A 19,435-nucleotide genomic window follows, 5' to 3' on the forward strand; every position below is an offset into this window, starting at 1 on the left:
AGGAGGAGTGGTTGCTGGTTACTGTCCCAGCAGGGGGAGTGGTTGCTGGTTACTTTCCCAGCAGGGGGAGTGGTTGGTGGTTGGTGTCCCAGCAGGGGGAGTGGTTGGTGTCCCAGCAGGGGGAGTTGCTGGTGGTTGGTGTCCCAGCAGGCGGAGTGGTTACTGTCCCAGCAGGGGGAGTGGCTGGTGATTGGTATCCCAGCAGGGGGAGTGGCTGGTGTCTGGTGTCCCAGCAGGAGGAGTGGCTGGTGGTTGGTGTCCCAGCAGGGGGAGTGGCTGGTGGTTACTGTCCCAGCAGGGGGAGTGTTTGGTGGTTGGTGTCCCAGCAGGGGGAGTGTTTGGTGGTTACTGTCCCAGCAGGGGGAGTTGTTGGTGTCCCAGCAGGGGGAGTGGCTGGTGGTCAGCGTCCCAGCAGGGGGAGTGGCTGGTGTCTGGTGTCCCAGCAGGGGGAGTGGCTGGCGGTCGGTGTCCCAGCAGGGGGAGTGGCTGGCAGTCGGTGTCCCAGCAGGGGGGAGTGGTTGGTGGCTGGTGTCCCAGCAGGGGGAGTGGCTGGTGGTTACTGTCCCAGCAGGGGGAGTGGCTGGTGGTTACTGTCCCAGCAGGGGGAGTGGCTGGTGGTTACTGTCCCAGCAGGGGGAGTGGCTGGTGGTTGGTGTCCCAGCAGGGGGAGTGGCTGGTGGTTACTGTCCCAGTAGGGGGAGTGGCTGGTGGTTGGTGTCCCAGCAGGGGGAGTGGCTGGTGTCCCAGCAGGGGGAGTGGCTGGTGGTTACTGTCCCAGCAGGGGGAGTGGCTGGTGGTTGGTGTCCCAGCAGGGGGAGTGGCTGGTGGTTACTGTCCCAGTAGGGGGAGTGGCTGGTGTCCCAGCAGGGGCAGTGGCTGGTGTCCCAGCAGGAGGAGTGGCTGGCGGTCGGTGTCCCAGCAGGAGGAGTGGCTGGCGGTCGGTGTCCCAGCAGGGGGAGTGGTTACCGGGCCGCATTGGCGACCGCTGCCCCCGCTCCGAGTGCAGGCAGCCCGGGAGGGGGAGCTGCTGCTGCTGCGGCTGCGATCGGACTCTTGTCGGGCTCAGCGCCGCCCGCCCGCCTGACTGGAGGGGCGGGTAATGATCGAGAGGAGCCCGGGTCACCCCGCCCAGCCTGAGCCGCTCACCCTCCCCCGGTCCTCCCCCGCCGGCCGGCCGGTGCAGTGCGAGCGGGCCCGCCTCCACCACTAATCCGCAGCGGCGGGGATGGCGAGCGCCGCTATCTCCAACGGACACGTCCGGCATCGGGACCTCGGCGGCGGCGGCGGCTCGGAGAAACACTGCAGCGTCCTGAGGAACGGCTGCACCCGGAGCCCGCAGGTAGGAGAGCCCGGGGGAGGGGGGCGGAGAGAGGGGCAGAGGGGTAGGGAGAGCCCGGGGGAGGGGGGTAGGAGAGCCCGGGGGAGGGGGGTAGGAGAGCCCGGGGGAGGGGGGCGGAGAGAGGGGCAGAGGGGTAGGGAGAGCCCGGGGGAGGGGGGTAGGAGAGCCCGGGGGAGGGGGGTAGGAGAGCCCGGGGGAGGGGGGTAGGAGAGCCCGGGGGAGGGGGGCGGAGAGAGGGGCAGAGGGGTAGGGAGAGCCCGGGGGAGGGGGGTAGGAGAGCCCGGGGGAGGGGGGTAGGAGAGCCCGGGGGAGGGGGGTAGGAGAGAGTGGGAGAGGGGCAGGGAGAGCCCGGGGGAGGGGGGTAGGAGAGAGCCCGGGGGAGGGGGGTAGGAGAGAGCCCGGGGGAGGGGGGTAGGAGAGAGCCCGGGGGAGGGGGGTAGGAGAGAGTGGGAGAGGGGCAGGGAGAGCCCGGGGGAGGGGGGTAGGAGAGAGCCCGGGGGAGGGGGTAGGAGAGCCCGGGGAGGGGGGTAGGAGAGAGTGGGAGAGGGGCAGGGAGAGCCCGGGGGAGGGGGGTAGGAGAGAGCCCGGGGGAGGGGGGTAGGAGAGAGCCCGGGGGAGGGGGGTAGGAGAGAGCCCGGGGGAGGGGGGTAGGAGAGAGCCCGGGGGAGGGGGGTAGGAGAGAGCCCGGGGGAGGGGGGTAGGAGAGAGCCCGGGGGAGGGGGGTAGGAGAGAGCCCGGGGGAGGGGGGTAGGAGAGCCCGGGGGAGAGGGGGAGAGCCCGGGGGAGGGGGAGAGGGGCAGAGAGAGGGGGAGGGGCTAGGAGAGAGGAGGGGGGCAGAGAGAGGGAGAGCCCGGGGGAGGGGGAGAGGGGCAGAGAGAGGGGGAGGGGGGCAGAGAGAGCCAGGGGGAGAGGGGCAGAGAGAGGGGGAGGGGGGCAGAGAGAGGGGGAGGGGGGCAGAGAGAGGGGGAGGGGGGCAGAGACAGGGGTTGAGGGGCAGAGAGAGCCCCGGGCAGCCTGCACATCACCGGCTTCTCTCCCACTGACAACCACATTATAAAATGTTACCCCCCCTTTCCCCCTGTTTAATTTGATCCTTTTAGTTTTAAAAAAATATTTATTTTACCCTCAATTCTGCATTTATTGAGTTGCAATCTCCTGCTGACAACCACATTATAAAATGTTACCCCCCCTTTCCCCCTGTTTAATTTGATCCTTTTAGTTTTAAAAAATTATTTATTTTACCCTCAATTCTGCATTTATTGAGTTGCAATCTCCTGCTGACAACCACATTATAAATGTTACCCCCTTTCCCCCTGTTTAATTTGATCCTTTTAGTTTAAAAAAAAATATTTATTTTACTCTCAATTCTGCATTTATTCAGCTGCAATCTCCAGCTGACAACCACATTGTAAAAATGTTACCCCCTTTCCCCCTGTTTAATTTGATCCTTTTAGTTTAAAAACATTATTTATTTTGCTCTCAATTCTGCATTTATTCAGCTGCAATCTCCTGCTGACAACCACATTATAAAAATGTTACCCCTTTTTCCCCCTGTTTTATTTGATCCTTTTAGTTTTTAAAAAAAAATCTTTTACTCTCAATTCTGCACTTATTCAGCTTCTCTCCTGTTGGTAATCACATTATAAAAATGTTTTACTTTTCCCCCCCCCTGTTTCATTTGAAGCTCTTAGTTTTAAAAAAAGATTTTTCTTTACACATTCGCTTCTGCATTTATTCAGTTGCAATCTTTGATTTATTTCTGATTGCTAATCACATTATTAAATGTTTCTCTTCCCCCACTCCCCCAAACCAAGTTTAATTTGATCCTTTCAGTTTTTTTTTACACACACACTCAGTTCTGCATTTATTCAAATGCAATTGATTTATTTCCTGCTGATAATCACATTCTGCTGACGAGCACATTATAAATGTTTTCCCCGACTCCCTCTGTTTCATTTGATCCTTTTAGTTAAAATATATATATATACATTTTGACACTGCATTTATTCAGGTGCAATCACTTCAGGCGGAAGTTAAAAGCAAGGTCCTTTTTTTTAAAACTTGTCACAACTGCTTGACAGTAACACCCTGCTTAAAGAAGACGTAAAACGTTTTTTTTTAACCTTTTTGGATATTTCGTTTCTTGGGTGTACGGGAGTTTACGTAAAAATGAAACCTTTGAATAAATCACCGTGTAAGCCGGTTATGAAAGTAAAACTGTCAAAAGTGGAGGAGGTCAGTGCAGTAGAGTAAGTGTGTGAAGGTGACTGGAAAATTGAAGTAGTTTTATAGGTGGTGGCAAGGTTGTACCAGAGTGTGATGACTGAGATTGATTGGTGTATGAAAATAAATCATAGGAAGACATCGGGCCTAATAGCTGCTGGAGTCAAGTGTTCTGCTTGTACAACAATGATTTATTTGCAATAAAGAATTAATTTTGTAATTAATTTCAAGCTGTGCTAACTTTTCAATCCGGTGCTCCAGTCGTACATTACAACTTGTGTTCTCTGTAGTTGGTGAAATGTAAGATCCTAGATCACAGCCACAAAATACTTCTGGGGGGAAGGAAGTTAACGACGTTTATGTAGCATCTTTGGCACGGAAATCGTTCCAAGGTGCTTTACGGAGGGAGGGATTGGGAAGGGGGGGGGGGGGGTTGTGGGGCTGGTGGGTGGGTGGGTGGGTGAGGAAGAGGAGGAACTAACACTCAGTCCATGGTGGGAGAAGTAACCAAAAGCTCGGATGAAAAGACAGATTTTTAGATGTGTTTAAAGGCAGAGGGATGATGAGGAGTTTGGTGAGGGATTTCAGGGAGTAGGGCAGAAGTTATTAAAGGCCCTGCCAGCGATGGAGGGCTGAAAGGAAGGAGGAGATTGCACAGGAGGCCAGAGTTGTAGAATTGAAGTTACAGGATCGGGATGGAAGGCTGGATGTTAACCGTAGGGATAAGTTGGGGGTGAGGCAGTGGAGGAACATGATAGATGAGAATTTTAAATTCAGCGTGTTGGAGGGAGCCAGCGAGGATGGGGGTGATGGGTGAACGAGACTTAGTGCAGGACAGGATACAGGGAGCTGAGTTTTGGAGGAGTTGGGAGTTTATGGTGGGTGGAGGAATGGAGGCCGGCAAGGAGCATACTTTGAGAAATTGAGCCTGGAGGTGAGGTGAGGCAAGGCAGAGGTGGACATGGAAGTAGGCAGTCAGGGTGATGGACGATCGTGGGTTCGAAACGCCAGCTCTGGGCTGAACAGGATGTCAAGGTTTCACATGGCCTAAGTCAGCCCGAGTGTGTGTCCAGGGAACGGGATGTGATAAAGGAGTGGAATTTACACAGGGAGATGAAAACGGTGCCATTGGTCTTCCTGATGTTCAGTTTGGAGGAAGTTTTAGCACGTCCATTGTAATGTCAGACAGGCAGTCTGTCAGCACAGAGCGTCAAGGGAGGTGGTAGAGCTGCGTTTTTTAATTTGTTCTTGGGTTGTGGGCGACACTGGCAAGATCGCATTTATTGCCCATCCCTAGTTGCCCTGAGAAGGTGGTAATGGGCCTTCTTGAATTGCTGCAGCCCTTGTGGTGACGATGCTTCCGTCATGGTGTTGGGTAGTTAATGCCACTGTTGGATTCTGACCCAGCGCCGATGAAGGAACAGCATTGAATGTCCACGTCAGGATTGGCCTGTGACTTGGAGAGGAGCTCGGAGGTGATGTTCCCACCGCGTTGCTGCTCTTGTTCTTCTTGGTTGTTGAGCTCACGGGAGGGAGATATGTTTGAAGTAACCTTACTGAGTTACTGCGGTGCATCCTCTGGATCGTGCACAATGGAGTCACAGAACGATGGCGATGGAGAGGGTTGCGGATATTGAGTTCAGTGGCGGGGACATCAATCAAGCAGATTGCGCTGTCCGTGATAGTGTCGAGCATCTTGAGTGTTGTAGCTGCACCCATCCAGACCAGTGGTGAGTGTTCCATTACACTCCTGATTTAAGTCTTGTAGATTGGCGGAGGGGCATTTTGAGGGGTCAGGAGATGAGCCGCTCGTCGGAGTGCACACAGCCCCTGTCCTGCTCTTGTGTTGATATGGCAGGTCCAGTTCTGTTTCTGGTCAATGGTGATCCCCGCCCCACCCCAGGATGTTGACGGTGGGGGACTGGGTGATGGTACATTTAGCATATTTCAGAACTGCTACTTGAAGTGATTCTGTAATACGAATGTGAAAGTCTTATTCAAAAGGAAGTGAGAGTTAGGAACTGTAAGCCACATGCTTATAAACATGTGAGAGTGTGAACGAAACTCTTAAGTCTGTGCTAACTGTGTACTGATATCAGTCCAGCTTGCTTTTACTGAGAACTGTTAACGATTCTCACCGTAAAAATATATTGGAATAAAATTGTATTTATTTTTTTAAGTTGCAGTTGAAGAATTAATTCTCAACAGTGGAGGAAGATAAACTCTATAGGCAAATATTATCACTAGGAAACACTTACCCATGATCATTTCTTGGTATTTCAAAGAAAAGCAGGGGAGTTCTCCCCTGGTGTCCTGGCCAATATTTATCCTTCAACTGACATCAGTTTTTAAAAAAAAATAATTATCTGGTCACTACCACATTGCTGTTTGTGGGATCTTGCTGTGCACCAAATTGGCCGCCACGTTTCCTACATTACAACAGTGACTACACTTCAAATGTACTTCATTAGCTGTAAAGCGCTTTGGGATGTCCTGAGGTCATGAAAGGTGCTATGTAAATGCAAGTGGGATGAGATGCATCCAGATGGGATGCATCCTATGTTGTTGAGGGAAGTAAGGGTGGAAATTGCAGAGGTACTGGCCATAATCTTCCAAACAACCGCAGATACGGGGGTGGTGCCAGTGACTGGAAAATTGCAAATGTTACACCCTTGTTCAAAAAAGGGTGCAAGGATCAACCCAGTAACTATAGGCCAGTCAGTTTAACTTCAGTGGTGGGGAAACTTTTAGAAACGACTGTGGATTGATTAAGGAAAGCCAGCACGGATTTGTTAAAGGCAAATCGTGTTTAACTAACCCGATAAGAGTTTTTTGATGAGGTAAAAGAGAGGGTAGATGAGGGCAATGCAGTTGATGTGTATATGGACTTTCAAAAGGCATATGATAAAGTGCCGCATGGTAGGCTGATCATCAAGATTGGGGCCCATGGAATAAAGGGGGCAGGAGCAACATGGATACAGAATTGGCTAAGCGACAGGTAACAGAGAGTAGTGGTGAACGGTTGTTTTTCAGACTGGAGGGATGTGTACAGTGGTGTTCCCCAGGGGTCAGTGCTGGGACCACTGCTTTGCTTGAAAAATATTAATGACTTGGACTTGGGTGTACAGGGCACAATTTCAAAATTTGCAGATGACACAAAACTTGGAAGTGTAGTGAACAGTGAGGAGGATAATGATAGACAGAGGATATAGACAGGCTGGTGGCATGGGTGGACAGATGACATTTAACACAGAAAAATGGGAAGTGATAGATTTGGTAGGAAGAACGAGGAGAGACAATATAAACTAGAGGGCACAATTCTAAAAGGGGTACAGGAACAGAGAGATCTGGGGGTATATGTGCACATTGAAGGTGGCAGGGCAGGTTGAAAAAGCGGTTAAAAAAGCATACGGGATCCTGGGCTTTATAAATAGAGGCATAGAGTGCAAAAGTATGGAAGTCATGGTGAACCTTTACAAAACATTGGTTCGGCTACAACTGGAGTATTGGGTCCAGTTCTGGGCACCGTGCTTTAGGAAAGACGTGAAGGCCTTATAGAGGGTGCAGAAGAGATTTACTAGAATGATTCCAGGGATGAGGGACTTTAGTTACATGTTTAGACTGGAGAAGCTGGGGTTCTTCTCCTTGGAACAGAGAAGGTTGCGAGGAGATTTGGTATTCAAAATCATGAAGGGTCTGGACAGAGTAGATAGATTTAAGGTGACATGACGAAAAACTTTTTTTACACAGCGAGTGGTTAGGATCTGGAATGCACTGCCCGAGGGGGTGGTGGAGGCAGATTCAATCATGGCCTTCAAAAGGGAACTGGATAAGTACTTGAATGGAAAAAATTTGCAGGGCTACGGGGATAGGGCGGGGAGTGGGACTGGCTGGATTGTTCTTGCATAGAGACGGCACAGACTCGATGGGCTGAATGGCCTCTTTCCATGCTGTAACCTTTCTATGATTCTAAGTCTTTCTTTCCATTTTAATTGGTGATTTCACTTACACTAATTATTGAGAGCTGATCTACTCCCAACACAGTCCCCTTAATTTGGTCATTTCATTGTGTCTGCTCCTGTGTTTTTCTAACAAAATTCGCCTCCGAAGGAAGAGGCATGGAGATACAAATCCCATAAAATAGCTTTCAAATTATCGTTCCTTTCGTCCTGAAGACTAATGCCGGTCTGCAGTTTCCCAGGCATTACCGATGCTCATAGACTTATACAGAATAACATCGAATCTACAGCACGGAAACAGGCTATTCGGTCTAACAGGTGAATGCCCGCGTTTATGCTCCACATGATCCTCCTCCCACTCTAATTACCTCGTCCCACCCTATCCCTCTATTCCTGCTTTCTGTTATGTATGCATCAAGCCTCCCCTTAAATGCATCAATGTTATCTACTTCAACAACTGCATGTGCCAGCAAGTTCTATATTCTCACCACTCTGTAAAGAAATTCATCCTGAATTCTTTATTTGATCCGTTAGTGACTATCTTATATTTATGCCCCCTCATTGAGGACTCACCCACAAGTGGAAGCAGTTTCTCCACATCCACCCTGTCGAACCCCTTCATAATTTTAAAGGTCTCCTCTTGCTCTTTTCTCTGGAAAAGAAAAGACTCCCAGCCTGCTCAGCCTTTCCTGAAAGTTGCATCCTCTCAATTCTGGTAACATCCTGGTAAATCTTTTCTGCTCCCTCTCCAGTGCTTCAATATCCCTTTTGTAGTATGGAAACCAGAACTGCGCACAGTACTCCCAAGTGTGTTCTAACCAAGGGTTCTGTATAAATTTAACATTACCTCCTTGCTTTTGTGCTCTGTTCCTCTGGAAATGAACCCCAGTCCTGTGTTTGCACACTTTATGGCCTTATCAGCTTGCGATGCTACGTATCGCGATTTGTGTAACCGTATTCCCAGATCTCTCTGCTCCTCTACCCCATTTAGTTTCTTACCTTCCACGGAATAAGTGGCCTCTTTATTCCTCCTACCAAAATCAACCACCTATACTTCGCTATATTGAATTTCATCAGCCCTCGGAGTTGTCACATTTCAAGTGCGAGCCAGTGGTTAAACTCAATGTCTGGGCTTCTACAACCCACCTGGGTAAAGTCTTACTGTGATTTTTTTTTTTTCTCTCAACGAGATACGTGTGCGAAGTTTAGAAAGTACCAACTTTTTACCAACTTCCTCTATTGTACTTGTTTAAGTTGTTTTATTAAGCTCCCCTGATGGGACGTGAGCTGCGATTGGAGCTGGAGTCACGTGGAGGGGGGGAGGCAGGAAGAATTGCTGTGGTTGCTATTTGTACCGACGACGTCAACATTCCTTTTCATCACGCTTAACGATGCACGTAACGACGGGAGGCGTTCTCCTCCTCCCCGTCCCTCTGTCTGTCCTGTCCCGCCCCCATCATCATGACTGGCTGAAGCTATCATCATGACGGGGGGGGGGGGGTGGGAGGAGAGGAGAGGAGGAGAGGAAGAACAGCCAATTATAAGCTGTGTCAACACCATTGGCGGCCGTGCCTTCAGCTGCCTGGGTCCTAAGCTCTGGAATTCCCTCCCTAAACCTCTCCGCCTCTCTCTCCTCCTCTTAAGACGCTCCTTAAAACCTACCTCTTTGACCAAGCTTTTGGTCACCTGTCCTAATATCTCCTTATGTGGCTCGGTGTCAAATTTTGTCTGATAATCGCTCCCGTGAAGCGCCTTGGGACGTTTTACTACGTTAAAGGCGCTATATAAATGCAAGTTTTTGAATGAAAAAATGAGTAAATGCAGTGAACAAGAAATCAAGTCCGTTAAGAGGTGTAAAGCACTAAATACCTGGGCTAGAGAAAATTGATTTGTTTGTAGAGAAACCTGGACGGCTTTTATGAGAACAGCATTATCTCATAAAATACTTCAGTACAATTATAATATGCGTTTTGTAGTCCTGTTACAGTAAGCATCGTAAAGAATGCTGGCAGAGGACTATATTACTGTGGGCTGGTGTTTTTTTTTTAAATGCAATAAACCATTACTCTTTGATATCACATAAAGTGACTCATCCTGAAACGTTTTATTGTGATATTTCCTGTATTTTTTTTTCCACTGAATTTTCAGGGAGGGGCAAATAAAATGCTATCATTCAATGCCTTTTGCACATTGCTAAAAGGTGGTGACAGCTACTGCATACATGAGTACAAGAATCAGGAAGTGCTTGTGCAACAGAACAATTACATGTAGGTTAAGCAGTAAAATTGAGCAAACTATTCCAAGTCGGTTGCTGACCATCCTTAAGAACAGGGAATCGTTAGAAAGAGCTATCCAATTAGTCCCACTCCCCTGCTCTTTCCCCAGAGCCCTGCAAAGTTTTGCTTTTCAAATATTTATCCAATTCCCATTTGAAAGTTATTATTGAATCTGCATTCCAGATCATAACAACTCGCTGCGTACAAAAATGTCTCCTCATCTCCCCTCTGGTTCTTTTGCCAGTTACCCTAAATCTGTGTCCTCTGGTTACCGACCCTTTCTGCCAGTACAAACAGTTTCTCTCTGTCAAAGTGCCTCATGATTTTGAAAGCCTCTATTAAATCTCCCCTTAACCTTCTCTGCTCTAAAGAGAACAATTGTAAACAATTTTACAACACCAAGTTATAGTCCAGCAATTTTATTTTAAATTCACAAGCTTTCGGAGGCTTCCTCCTTCGTCAGGTGAACGATGTGAAAATGAAATCCTCGAGATGAAATCGCATTTATAATTCACAGAACAATGCTTGGTGATTACAGACAGTTTTTTCAACTGCCCGTTGCCAAGGCAATCAGTGTGCAGACAGACAGGTGTTACCTGCCAGGTCTCAGAATATACAAATCACCAAAAAAAACAACAAACACCAAAAAAAAACAGAGATAGAGAGGTAGAAACATAGAAAAGACAGCAACTGACCCGTTATATTAAAAACAGATAACATTTGTTCGCTGGTGGGGTAACGTGTAGCGTGACATGAACCCAAGATCCCGGTTGAGGCCGTCCTCGTGGGTGCGGAACTTGGCTATCAATTTCTGCTCGACGATTTTGCGTTGTCGTGTGTCTCGAAGGCCGCCTTGGAGTACGCTTACCCGAAGGTCGGTGGATGAATGTCCATGACTGCTGAAGTGTTCCCCGACTGGGAGGGAACCCTCCTGTTTGGCGATTGTTGCGCGGTGTCCGTTCATCCGTTGTCGCAGCGTCTGCATGGTCTCGCCAATGTACCATGCTCTGGGGCATCCTTTCCTGCAACGTATGAGGTAGACAACGTTGGCCGAGTCACAGGAGTATGAACCATGCACCTGGTGGGTGGTGTCCTCTCGTGTGATGGTGGTATCTGTGTCGATGATCTGGCACGTCTTGCAGAGGTTACCGTGGCAGGGTTGTGTGGTGTTGTGGACGCTGTTCTCTTGAAAGCTAGGTAATTTGCTGCGAACGATGGTCTGTTTGAGGTTGGGTGGCTGTTTAAAGGCGAGTAGTGGAGGTGTGGGGATGGCCATAGCGAGGTGTTTGTCCTCATTGATGACATGTTGAAGGCTGCGGAGAACATGGCGTAGTTTCTCCGCTCCGGGGAAGTACTGGACGACAAAGGGTACTCTGTTGGTTGCGTCCCGTGTTAGTCTCCTGAGGAGGTCTATGCGATTTTTTGCTGTGGCCCGTCGGAACTGTCGATCGATGAGTCGAGCGTCATATCCCGTTCTTACCTCGACAAACACCTCGCTATGGCCATCCCCACACCTCCACTACTCGCCTTTAAACAGCCACCCAACCTCAAACAGACCATCGTTCGCAGCAAATTACCTAGCTTTCAAGAGAACAGCGTCCACAACACCACACAACCCTGCCACGGTAACCTCTGCAAGACGTGCCAGATCATCGACACAGATACCACCATCACACGAGAGGACACCACCCACCAGGTGCATGGTTCATACTCCTGTGACTCGGCCAACGTTGTCTACCTCATACGTTGCAGGAAAGGATGCCCCAGAGCATGGTACATTGGCGAGACTATGCAGACGCTGCGACAACGGATGAACGGACACCGCGCAACAATCGCCAAACAGGAGGGTTCCCTCCCAGTCGGGGAACACTTCAGCAGTCATGGACATTCATCCACCGACCTTCGGGTAAGCGTACTCCAAGGCGGCCTTCGAGACACACGACAACGCAAAATCGTCGAGCAGAAATTGATAGCCAAGTTCCGCACCCACGAGGACGGCCTCAACCGGGATCTTGGGTTCATGTCACGCTACACGTTACCCCACCAGCGAACAAATGTTATCTGTTTTTAATATAACGGGTCAGTTGCTGTCTTTTCTATGTTTCTACCTCTCTATCTCTGTTTTTTTTTGGTGTTTGTTTTTTTTGGTGATTTGTATATTCTGAGAACTGGCAGGTAACACCTGTCTGTCTGCACACTGATTGCCTTGGCAACGGGCAGTTGAAAAAACTGTCTGTAATCACCAAGCATTGTTCTGTGAATTATAAATGCGATTTCATTTCGAGGATTTCATTTTCACATCGTTCACCTGACGAAGGAGGAAGCCTCCGAAAGCTTGTGAATTTAAAATAAAATTGCTGGACTATAACTTGGTGTTGTAAAATTGTTTACAATTGTCAACCCCAGTCCATCACCGGCATCTCCACATCATGACTAAAGAGAACAATCCCAGCTTCTCTAATCTGCCCACGTAACTGAAGTCGTTGGTCACTGTGCAGCAAGTTGTGAGGGAATGCAATCCTCATTCGTTCCAGTAACATAGTTCAAGAAAGTAAATGGTTTTAGAGATTGGGAGGCATATATCTAGACACTGACTGATTCCCTGTCTGCTGAAATCAGTACTAAGTATTTTGTTTAATGGAGATGCTCCGACACACTCCTGCTGTGCGACCAGACAGTTAGAATGAACTTGCATTTATGCATCGAGTCTACAACACAGAAACAGGCCATTCGGCCCAACAGGTCCATGCTCCAAACGAGCCTCCTCCGTCCTTACTTCATCTAACCCGATCAGCATACCCTTCTATTCCTTTCTCCCTCGTGTGTTTATCTAGCTTCCCCTTAAATGCATCCGTGCTAGTCGCCTCAACTACTCCTTGTGGTAGCTCGTTCCACATTATTACCACTCTTTGGGTAAAGAAGTTTCTCCTGAATTCCCTATTGGATTTATTCGTGACTATCTTATATTTATGACCTCTAGTTTTGGACTCCCCGCCCCCCCACGAGTGGAAACATTTTCTCTACGTCTACCCTATCAAACCCTTTCATTATCTTAAAGACCTCTATCGGGTCACCCCTCAGCCTTCTCTTTTCTAGAGAAAAGAACCCCAGTCTGTTCAGTCTTTCCTGGTAAGTATATCCTCTCAGTTCTGGTATCATCCTAGTAAATCTTTTTTTGCACCTTCTCCAATGCCTCTATATCCTCTTTTTATAATATGGAGACCAGAACTGTGCACAGTGCTCCAAGTGTGAGCACCTCAGGACATCCCAAATCCAGATGAACTACTTTTGAAGTGTAGTCACTCTTTTTTTCAAAAAATATACTTTATTCATAAAATTTGCAGCAATACATACAATACAGTTGTCATATCACATTCCAAACGTACACAATACAGATTATACAATTTGCAGGTTACATCAAGTACAGTTCAATGAAACACACTGGACATAATTACAGTTCATGACACTCGAGGGTGCCTCATTGCAATACACTCAATACACATATTTGATAACAGGTACGTTACAGATTCTTTACAGGTTCATTGCAGATTCGTTACAGTTACATTACATCAGTTAGAATTTTACATTCTGCCCGAGGGGGTTTTTCCCTGATTGCAGCCCCTCGGTATACAATGGCGGGACTGTTACAGATGGAAACAAGGCAGCCACTAATAGCAAATGAAGGATGAGTGACCACTTTATCTGTTTTTTGGTGGTTTTTTAATTGAGGGAGGGAATGTTCTCCCAGTGTCATCTCCAAATAGTGCAGTGGGACTTGTTACATTCGGATGGACAGGCAGAGAGGGCGTTTCGGTTTCACATCTCCTCTGAAAGATGACAATTCCAACAGTGTAGCACTCCCCTCGGTACTGCACTGGGTGTGGTCGCCCTTGATTGCATGCTCTCCAATCTCTGGAACGGCGCTGCACCCATAACCTTCTGACCCAAGGAGTGAGAGTGCTACCAACTGAGCCAAGCTGACACTCAGCTCTGCCTCCAGTGAAAGTCACTTCCTGGTTTATTTTTTTTTTAAACAAAGGCCACAGGTCGTCATTTGGATTTTTGCCGGTCGCGCACAGTAGCAGCATATTGGAAAAGCAGAAATATCCATTCTGTTTCCAAATCGCTGCTACGGTAGCTTTCTCTCCCTGTTTATTGCTGCGTGCAAGCCCTTCTCATACTCCAGTTTATCATACCCCATTGAACAGTGTCATTCTTTTTTCCGTTTGTAGTTAAAAATTGTTTTTTTTTACATCAAATTGTATTGTAAAAGGGGGGATTTCCCCCCCCCCCCCCAGGTCCCCTTATACTCCCCAGATTTCTCCCCTGCAGTTCAACCAACACATGCCTGCCGTTCCCCAGGCCCCGTCAGTGCTGCTCTGAACCTGCCGTTAGAAGTCCCACAACTGCAGCTTCGTGACGGCTCTCCTATCTATTGTTTTCAATCCCCCCCCCCCCCCAAACTTCCCTTGTGAAGTGGGGGGAGGGGGTTGGCAAGTTCCTTCAGTAGCTCAGTTGAAATAAGAAAGCAAAGCAGCCTGAGAGATTGAGCCCGTCTCCCTTACTGCTCCGATGTGCAGTTCCCACCAAGTGTTCCCCAATGCTAACTTTAAATTCGAAAAGTTGTATTGTCCCGTTTTTCTCTCTCTCCCCGTAGCCAGTGCCTGTCTTAGGTGCAGCTTGAAACGTGCTGATGTTGGCCTGGGTCACTCGCTCCAAATCTCTGTTTGCGTTCCCACAGGGAAGCACTCGGCCTCCACTCGGTGCCTCCCCCAAGTGGTGCAGCTGAATTCAAGGCCAGAACGTAGATGGCAGGTTTACTCCTGGTACCTGGTGCTGATTGCAATGCTGCGTTGTGCCTCCTCACAGCGGTTGTAGCTTCAAAAGTTTAGAAAAAGGAAGAATTTCATCCCCCTTCCAAGTTACTCTTTCGGTAAATATGCCGAATTTAATTGGATGAAAACGTCTGACAGTAAAAGATTCAGTTAGGTACAGTGGCACACTAAGTACATTTCTGCTGGAAACACTGAAATGTGTTTTTCAGTAAATCTGTTGACCAATACTAAAAAGGGAAGTTTTTGATTAGGAGAGGGTGATAAAGTGGCATTAAAACAGTTGGATTACATAACAGCGTATGAACGTTTGTAATTCTTATCAAAAATGCTAAATTTCTTCCTCTTCTGACCACTGGCCATTTATATCCATTTTGCATTCTGGCAATCTGATCGAGCTGCAGGAATCATGTGCCCGGCAGGAGGCAGAACTCACCAGGTCGTTCATTCCATTGACGGTGGTCGCTGTTTCACCTTGCCTCTTCTCGACCTGTCCCCCCCCCTCTCCTCCCTCAACCTTATCTGCCTGGAGCTGCGGGTATTCCCCTTCAACAATCCCCCTTTCATCGAATTTACAGCTCAGATACAGGCCATTCGGCCCAACTGGTCCATGCTGGTGTTTATGCTCCACACGGGCCGCCTCCCTCTCTGCTTCATCTAACCCCATCAGCATATCCTTCTATTCCTTTCTCCCTCATGTGTTTCTCTAGCTTCCCCTTTAAATGCTGGTCGCCTCGACCACTCCATGTGGTAGCAAGTTCCACATTCCAACCACCTCTGAGTAAAGAAGTTTCTCCTGAATTCCCTACTGGATTTATTAGTGACTATCTTGTATTTATGGCCCCATGCTCTGGTCTCCCCCATTTCTTGAGGTGCTTTTCTGTTACAAGACTGCAACCAGTATCAAACATGTGGCTCACGGGGAAAATATAAAATGGCCCAACCTGCACTGTTCTGATTCCAGTGGAAGCCCGCTGTTTAGGTGGTTAATTCCCAACAGCATCCTCACGCAAACTTTGCGGAGAGGAGGCGGACCTAAACCTTGGCTGTTGCCCACATAACCCGTCCCCATTCCCTGTCCGCGGTGACTCCAGGCCTCCGCTGCCTACTCTCTTACCCTTGGCCCCAAGAAACTCTGTCTTGACTGTGCTGGCTCTGGTCCTCACCCAGGGACCCCCCTCCTTTCCCGTGTCCCCTTTTTTGAATGTTCCAGGTCCACTCTTAGCCCCGGAAGGTCAGAGAACAGAAATAAGCTGCTGGTAAATGGTCTCTTCCCCCCCCCCCCCCCCCCCGCCCCCCCAGCACTTAAGTCATGTCTGTTAGAAACAGAAACCCCAGAGAATTCTCAGTGGCTTATTTTCGATTTCATTTGCCGTCATGCACAGCTGAGTGTTGGTGTGAACTATAATGAAATCTTTGTAAATAAAAGTTTTTGCATGATTCTTAAAAAAAAAAATCTGAATTCGTTCAGCAACAAAGGTGACGACATCAAACGGAAGATCTTTAAAATAACTGAGCGTTTGTATGCGGTCTGTTGTTACAATGTTTTTTGCTTTGAGCAGCCAGGTGCTTGATCCACACAGAATCCCAGCGTTGTGTTTAAGTCACTGAGAAATCTCCTGCCCCCCTGCAGAGTCTCTGTTTGCCGATATACAGAGTGCATGTTCTCTCCCTGGAGGGAATGGCACCGTTCATCCAAATCCAGAATCTTTAGGCACAGATTGGCAGGGGGTTTGTGTTATCACGTTGTGAGTATACGTTGAGAGTAATTTAAAGGAGGCTGCCTCGGAAGTGGCATGCGTTGGAAATTCAGGCGTGCGCTGACCACAATTTTCCGACTGAATTGCGTTCTTAAAATGATGGGCCGTGCACGCCCGAATTTTCAACCTGTTTCCACCGACGGGCGAGACTCCTCGCCAGGGGTACAGCTCAAAGTTGCGGACTCGACGGGCCGAATGGCCTCCTTCCGTGCTGTAACCATTCTATGATTCGAACTTACCCCTCTGATTCGTGTGTAGTGATGGAGGGGAGTGACTTTTTTTTAAAATTGTTCTTGTGATTATGGGTGAGGTGAGCAAAGAAGCATTGCACAGAGAGTCAACCACACATAGTGTGAACTGCAATCACATGTAGGCCAGATCCAGGTGGATGGGGGTCTTGGGGGGGCAGGGGGGAGGAGGAGGAGAAGAAGAGAGGCAGATTCTCTTTCTTGAAGACATCACAAAAAGAGGGAAAGAGAAAGCAAGGAAGAGAGTCAAAGATACATAAGGATCATTAAGGCCAATTTAAAAAAACCCTTCTTTGTTTAGGTTTTATTTTTAGTGATTTTTTTTAAAAAGAGGGAAAATCAATGCAGGGAGAGGGATCCTAAAAAAAAACCCGTATAAATTTGGAACAAATGGTTCTTGGGTTAAACAACAACCTCCAATTATTTACACTGCTCACAAAAACATCACTCTTCTGGAGCTTGCCATCACCGGCTCTCACTTAACTCCTCGATAGTTTTTTTAAAATTAAAAGTAAAATTGAAGAGCCTATATTATTGTAGCCACTTACCTGCCACTATGATGGTGGAGTAATAAAAGATGATGGAGATTAGTGGACACAGGGGAGCAGCTGCAATCGTGCTTTTAGTAAACGGTGCCCTGCCTGAGCCAGCCTTTGATTGATGCTTTCAGTCTACAGAGGGCTATCAGTGTGGTGACTGTGTTAGCGCACAGCTGTTTCTGCTCCATACCTAACTAGGAATGAAAGACTAATGTTGGCTGCAGTATGTTCAAAAAAAAATACAGTCCTCGCAGCAGTACCTAAAAGATCTTCCAGGTTCACCCTTTTCTTTTTAAAAAAAAAATCCCAATTGCACTGCCTTCGTTTCTCATCCCTGCCAAATATCAGGTCCAAAGATGTACGTGCATCACATCTGTAACATCAGCATAGCACATCTCCAGACCTGAGTTTTGCTTGGGAAACGGTGGGTCTTTTCTGGGGATGGGGGCGGGGTTTCCCCCTCCAATTTGAGACTGATTTTCCTCGGAAAGAAAAATCCAGAAATTTCTCAATGGAATTTGGTTAAAAAGGAGTGGGATAGCCGTACAGCGAGGGAGTGGGAGACAAATGAACAGAGGGAAGCAGAAAGAGCAGGAGATAAGAGAGACAGTTACAAATGGAGAGATGGACAATCAGATTTTTATTGGAAGCAATTTCAAAGGAATCCATTAATTTCTTTTTAAAACTTCGGAGAAGTTGCAGACTTGCATTAATATAACATCTTTCACGGCCTCAGGATGCCCCAAAGCGTCTTACAGCCGATGAAGTAGTATTGAAGTGTAGTCACTGTTGTAATGTAGGAAACGCAGCAGCCAATTTGCGCACAGCAAGATCCCACAAACAGCAGCAATGAAATAAGTGACTAGTTCATCTGCTTTAGGTGTTGGTTGAGGGATAAATATTGGCCAGGATATCGGGGAGAGCTCCCCTGCTCTTCGAAATAGTGCCATGGGATCTTTTACGTCCACCCGAAAGGGCAGATAGTGAGGGCGGGGTGGGTGGGAGGTGGTGGAGGTCTCTGTTTAACATCTCATCAGAAAGATGGCACCCCACTCAGTGCAGCACTGGTGTGTCTGCCTCGATTATGTGCTCAAGTTTCTGGAGCGAGAATTCTATTCCATGGTGGGTTTACTGCATGGTGTTCAGTCACCATAATTTTCTTTTCCCTTAAAAATCTTATTCTTGCCACTGTATTTAGGATCTTTGGTGCATTTCTTAAAGGGCAACGTTATTTTGAAAGGTTAGCTCAAGAACGAAGGACATGGGTGAGATTTTTGATTACTTGATGATCTCTAGTTGAGGATGGCATTCCTTTAAAGAATTCCAGCGCCTGCACTTAAAGCCAAGTCAGTAGTTTGAGTCACTGCCTCATCTGTTTTTCAGTTTTTTTTAATAAGATGTTCACAAATTTCTCTGCATGTGATAGTTAATTACACAGGAATTACAGCGCAGAAACAGGTCCATTCGGCTCAACAGGCCCACCCCGGTGTTTATGCTCCACACGAGCCTCCTCTCACCTTACTTCATCTAATCCCATCAGCGAAACCTTCTATTCCTTTCTCCCTCATGTATTTATCTGGCTTCCCCTTAAATGCATCGATGCTATTTGCCTCAACGACTCCTTGTGGTAGCGAGTTCCACATTCCATCCACTCTCTCGCTAAAGAAGTTATCAATTAACTTATTAATTAAGTTATTAATTAATTGTTATTAATGAGACCTAAAAATGCCCAAGGCTTTCCCATCAGCCCACTGCTTCTCCAGGGCAACAAGTGTGTTTCTCATATTGCTGGTGTTTATTTTTAGATGGGCACTAGATTTCAATTTGTGTCACTACAGAGAGTCTGCTAGGTGTCTAAAAATAAATGTTAAACATTATGAGCAACGTACTGTCCCACTGCAGAGCTATAGAGTTAAGACAGACCTGAAAACTGTCCGGGGGTGGGATAAAGCACTCCAGCATTGCAAAGACTGGTTAGCAAATTATGCTAAAGTGGGAGCTGATAATAAATAGAGCTGGAAAATAATGGAAGAAGCAAGATGAAGAATAATTGTTGAGTTAAGAAATCTAAAATGGGTGTTGGCGACCACAATTGCTCAATTGGGAAAAGCACTCCCCAGTGTGGAGCTGGGCCATACAGATCAAGAAGGCCCCCAGGTTAGATTCCTGGTCTGTGTCGAGTTAGCTGATCTGTGTCGGGACAGGAATAATCAGCTAAAGGGAAGGAAATCCAGACAGCGAGTCTTCTCTCGGATTCTT

The 19,435-nt window shown here is 47.8% G+C and overlaps 1 protein-coding gene across 2 annotated transcripts in view; it reads left to right on the forward strand.

Moving 5' to 3' along the window:
- Positions 1-964: 964 nt before the first annotated feature.
- sptlc3 (serine palmitoyltransferase, long chain base subunit 3) overlaps positions 965-19,435 on the forward strand; it is a 107,173-nt gene continuing 88,702 nt past the window's right edge. For both annotated transcript variants that reach the window (XM_067989456.1, XM_067989457.1), the window contains exon 1: positions 965-1,339. In XM_067989456.1, coding sequence (XP_067845557.1) covers positions 1,226-1,339 — 114 coding nt within the window. In that variant the 5' untranslated portion in view covers positions 965-1,225. The remainder of the gene's footprint in view (positions 1,340-19,435) is intronic.

Source organism: Heptranchias perlo, chromosome 8 (genome assembly GCF_035084215.1).
Source record: "Heptranchias perlo isolate sHepPer1 chromosome 8, sHepPer1.hap1, whole genome shotgun sequence".
NCBI lineage: Eukaryota > Metazoa > Chordata > Chondrichthyes > Hexanchiformes > Hexanchidae > Heptranchias > Heptranchias perlo.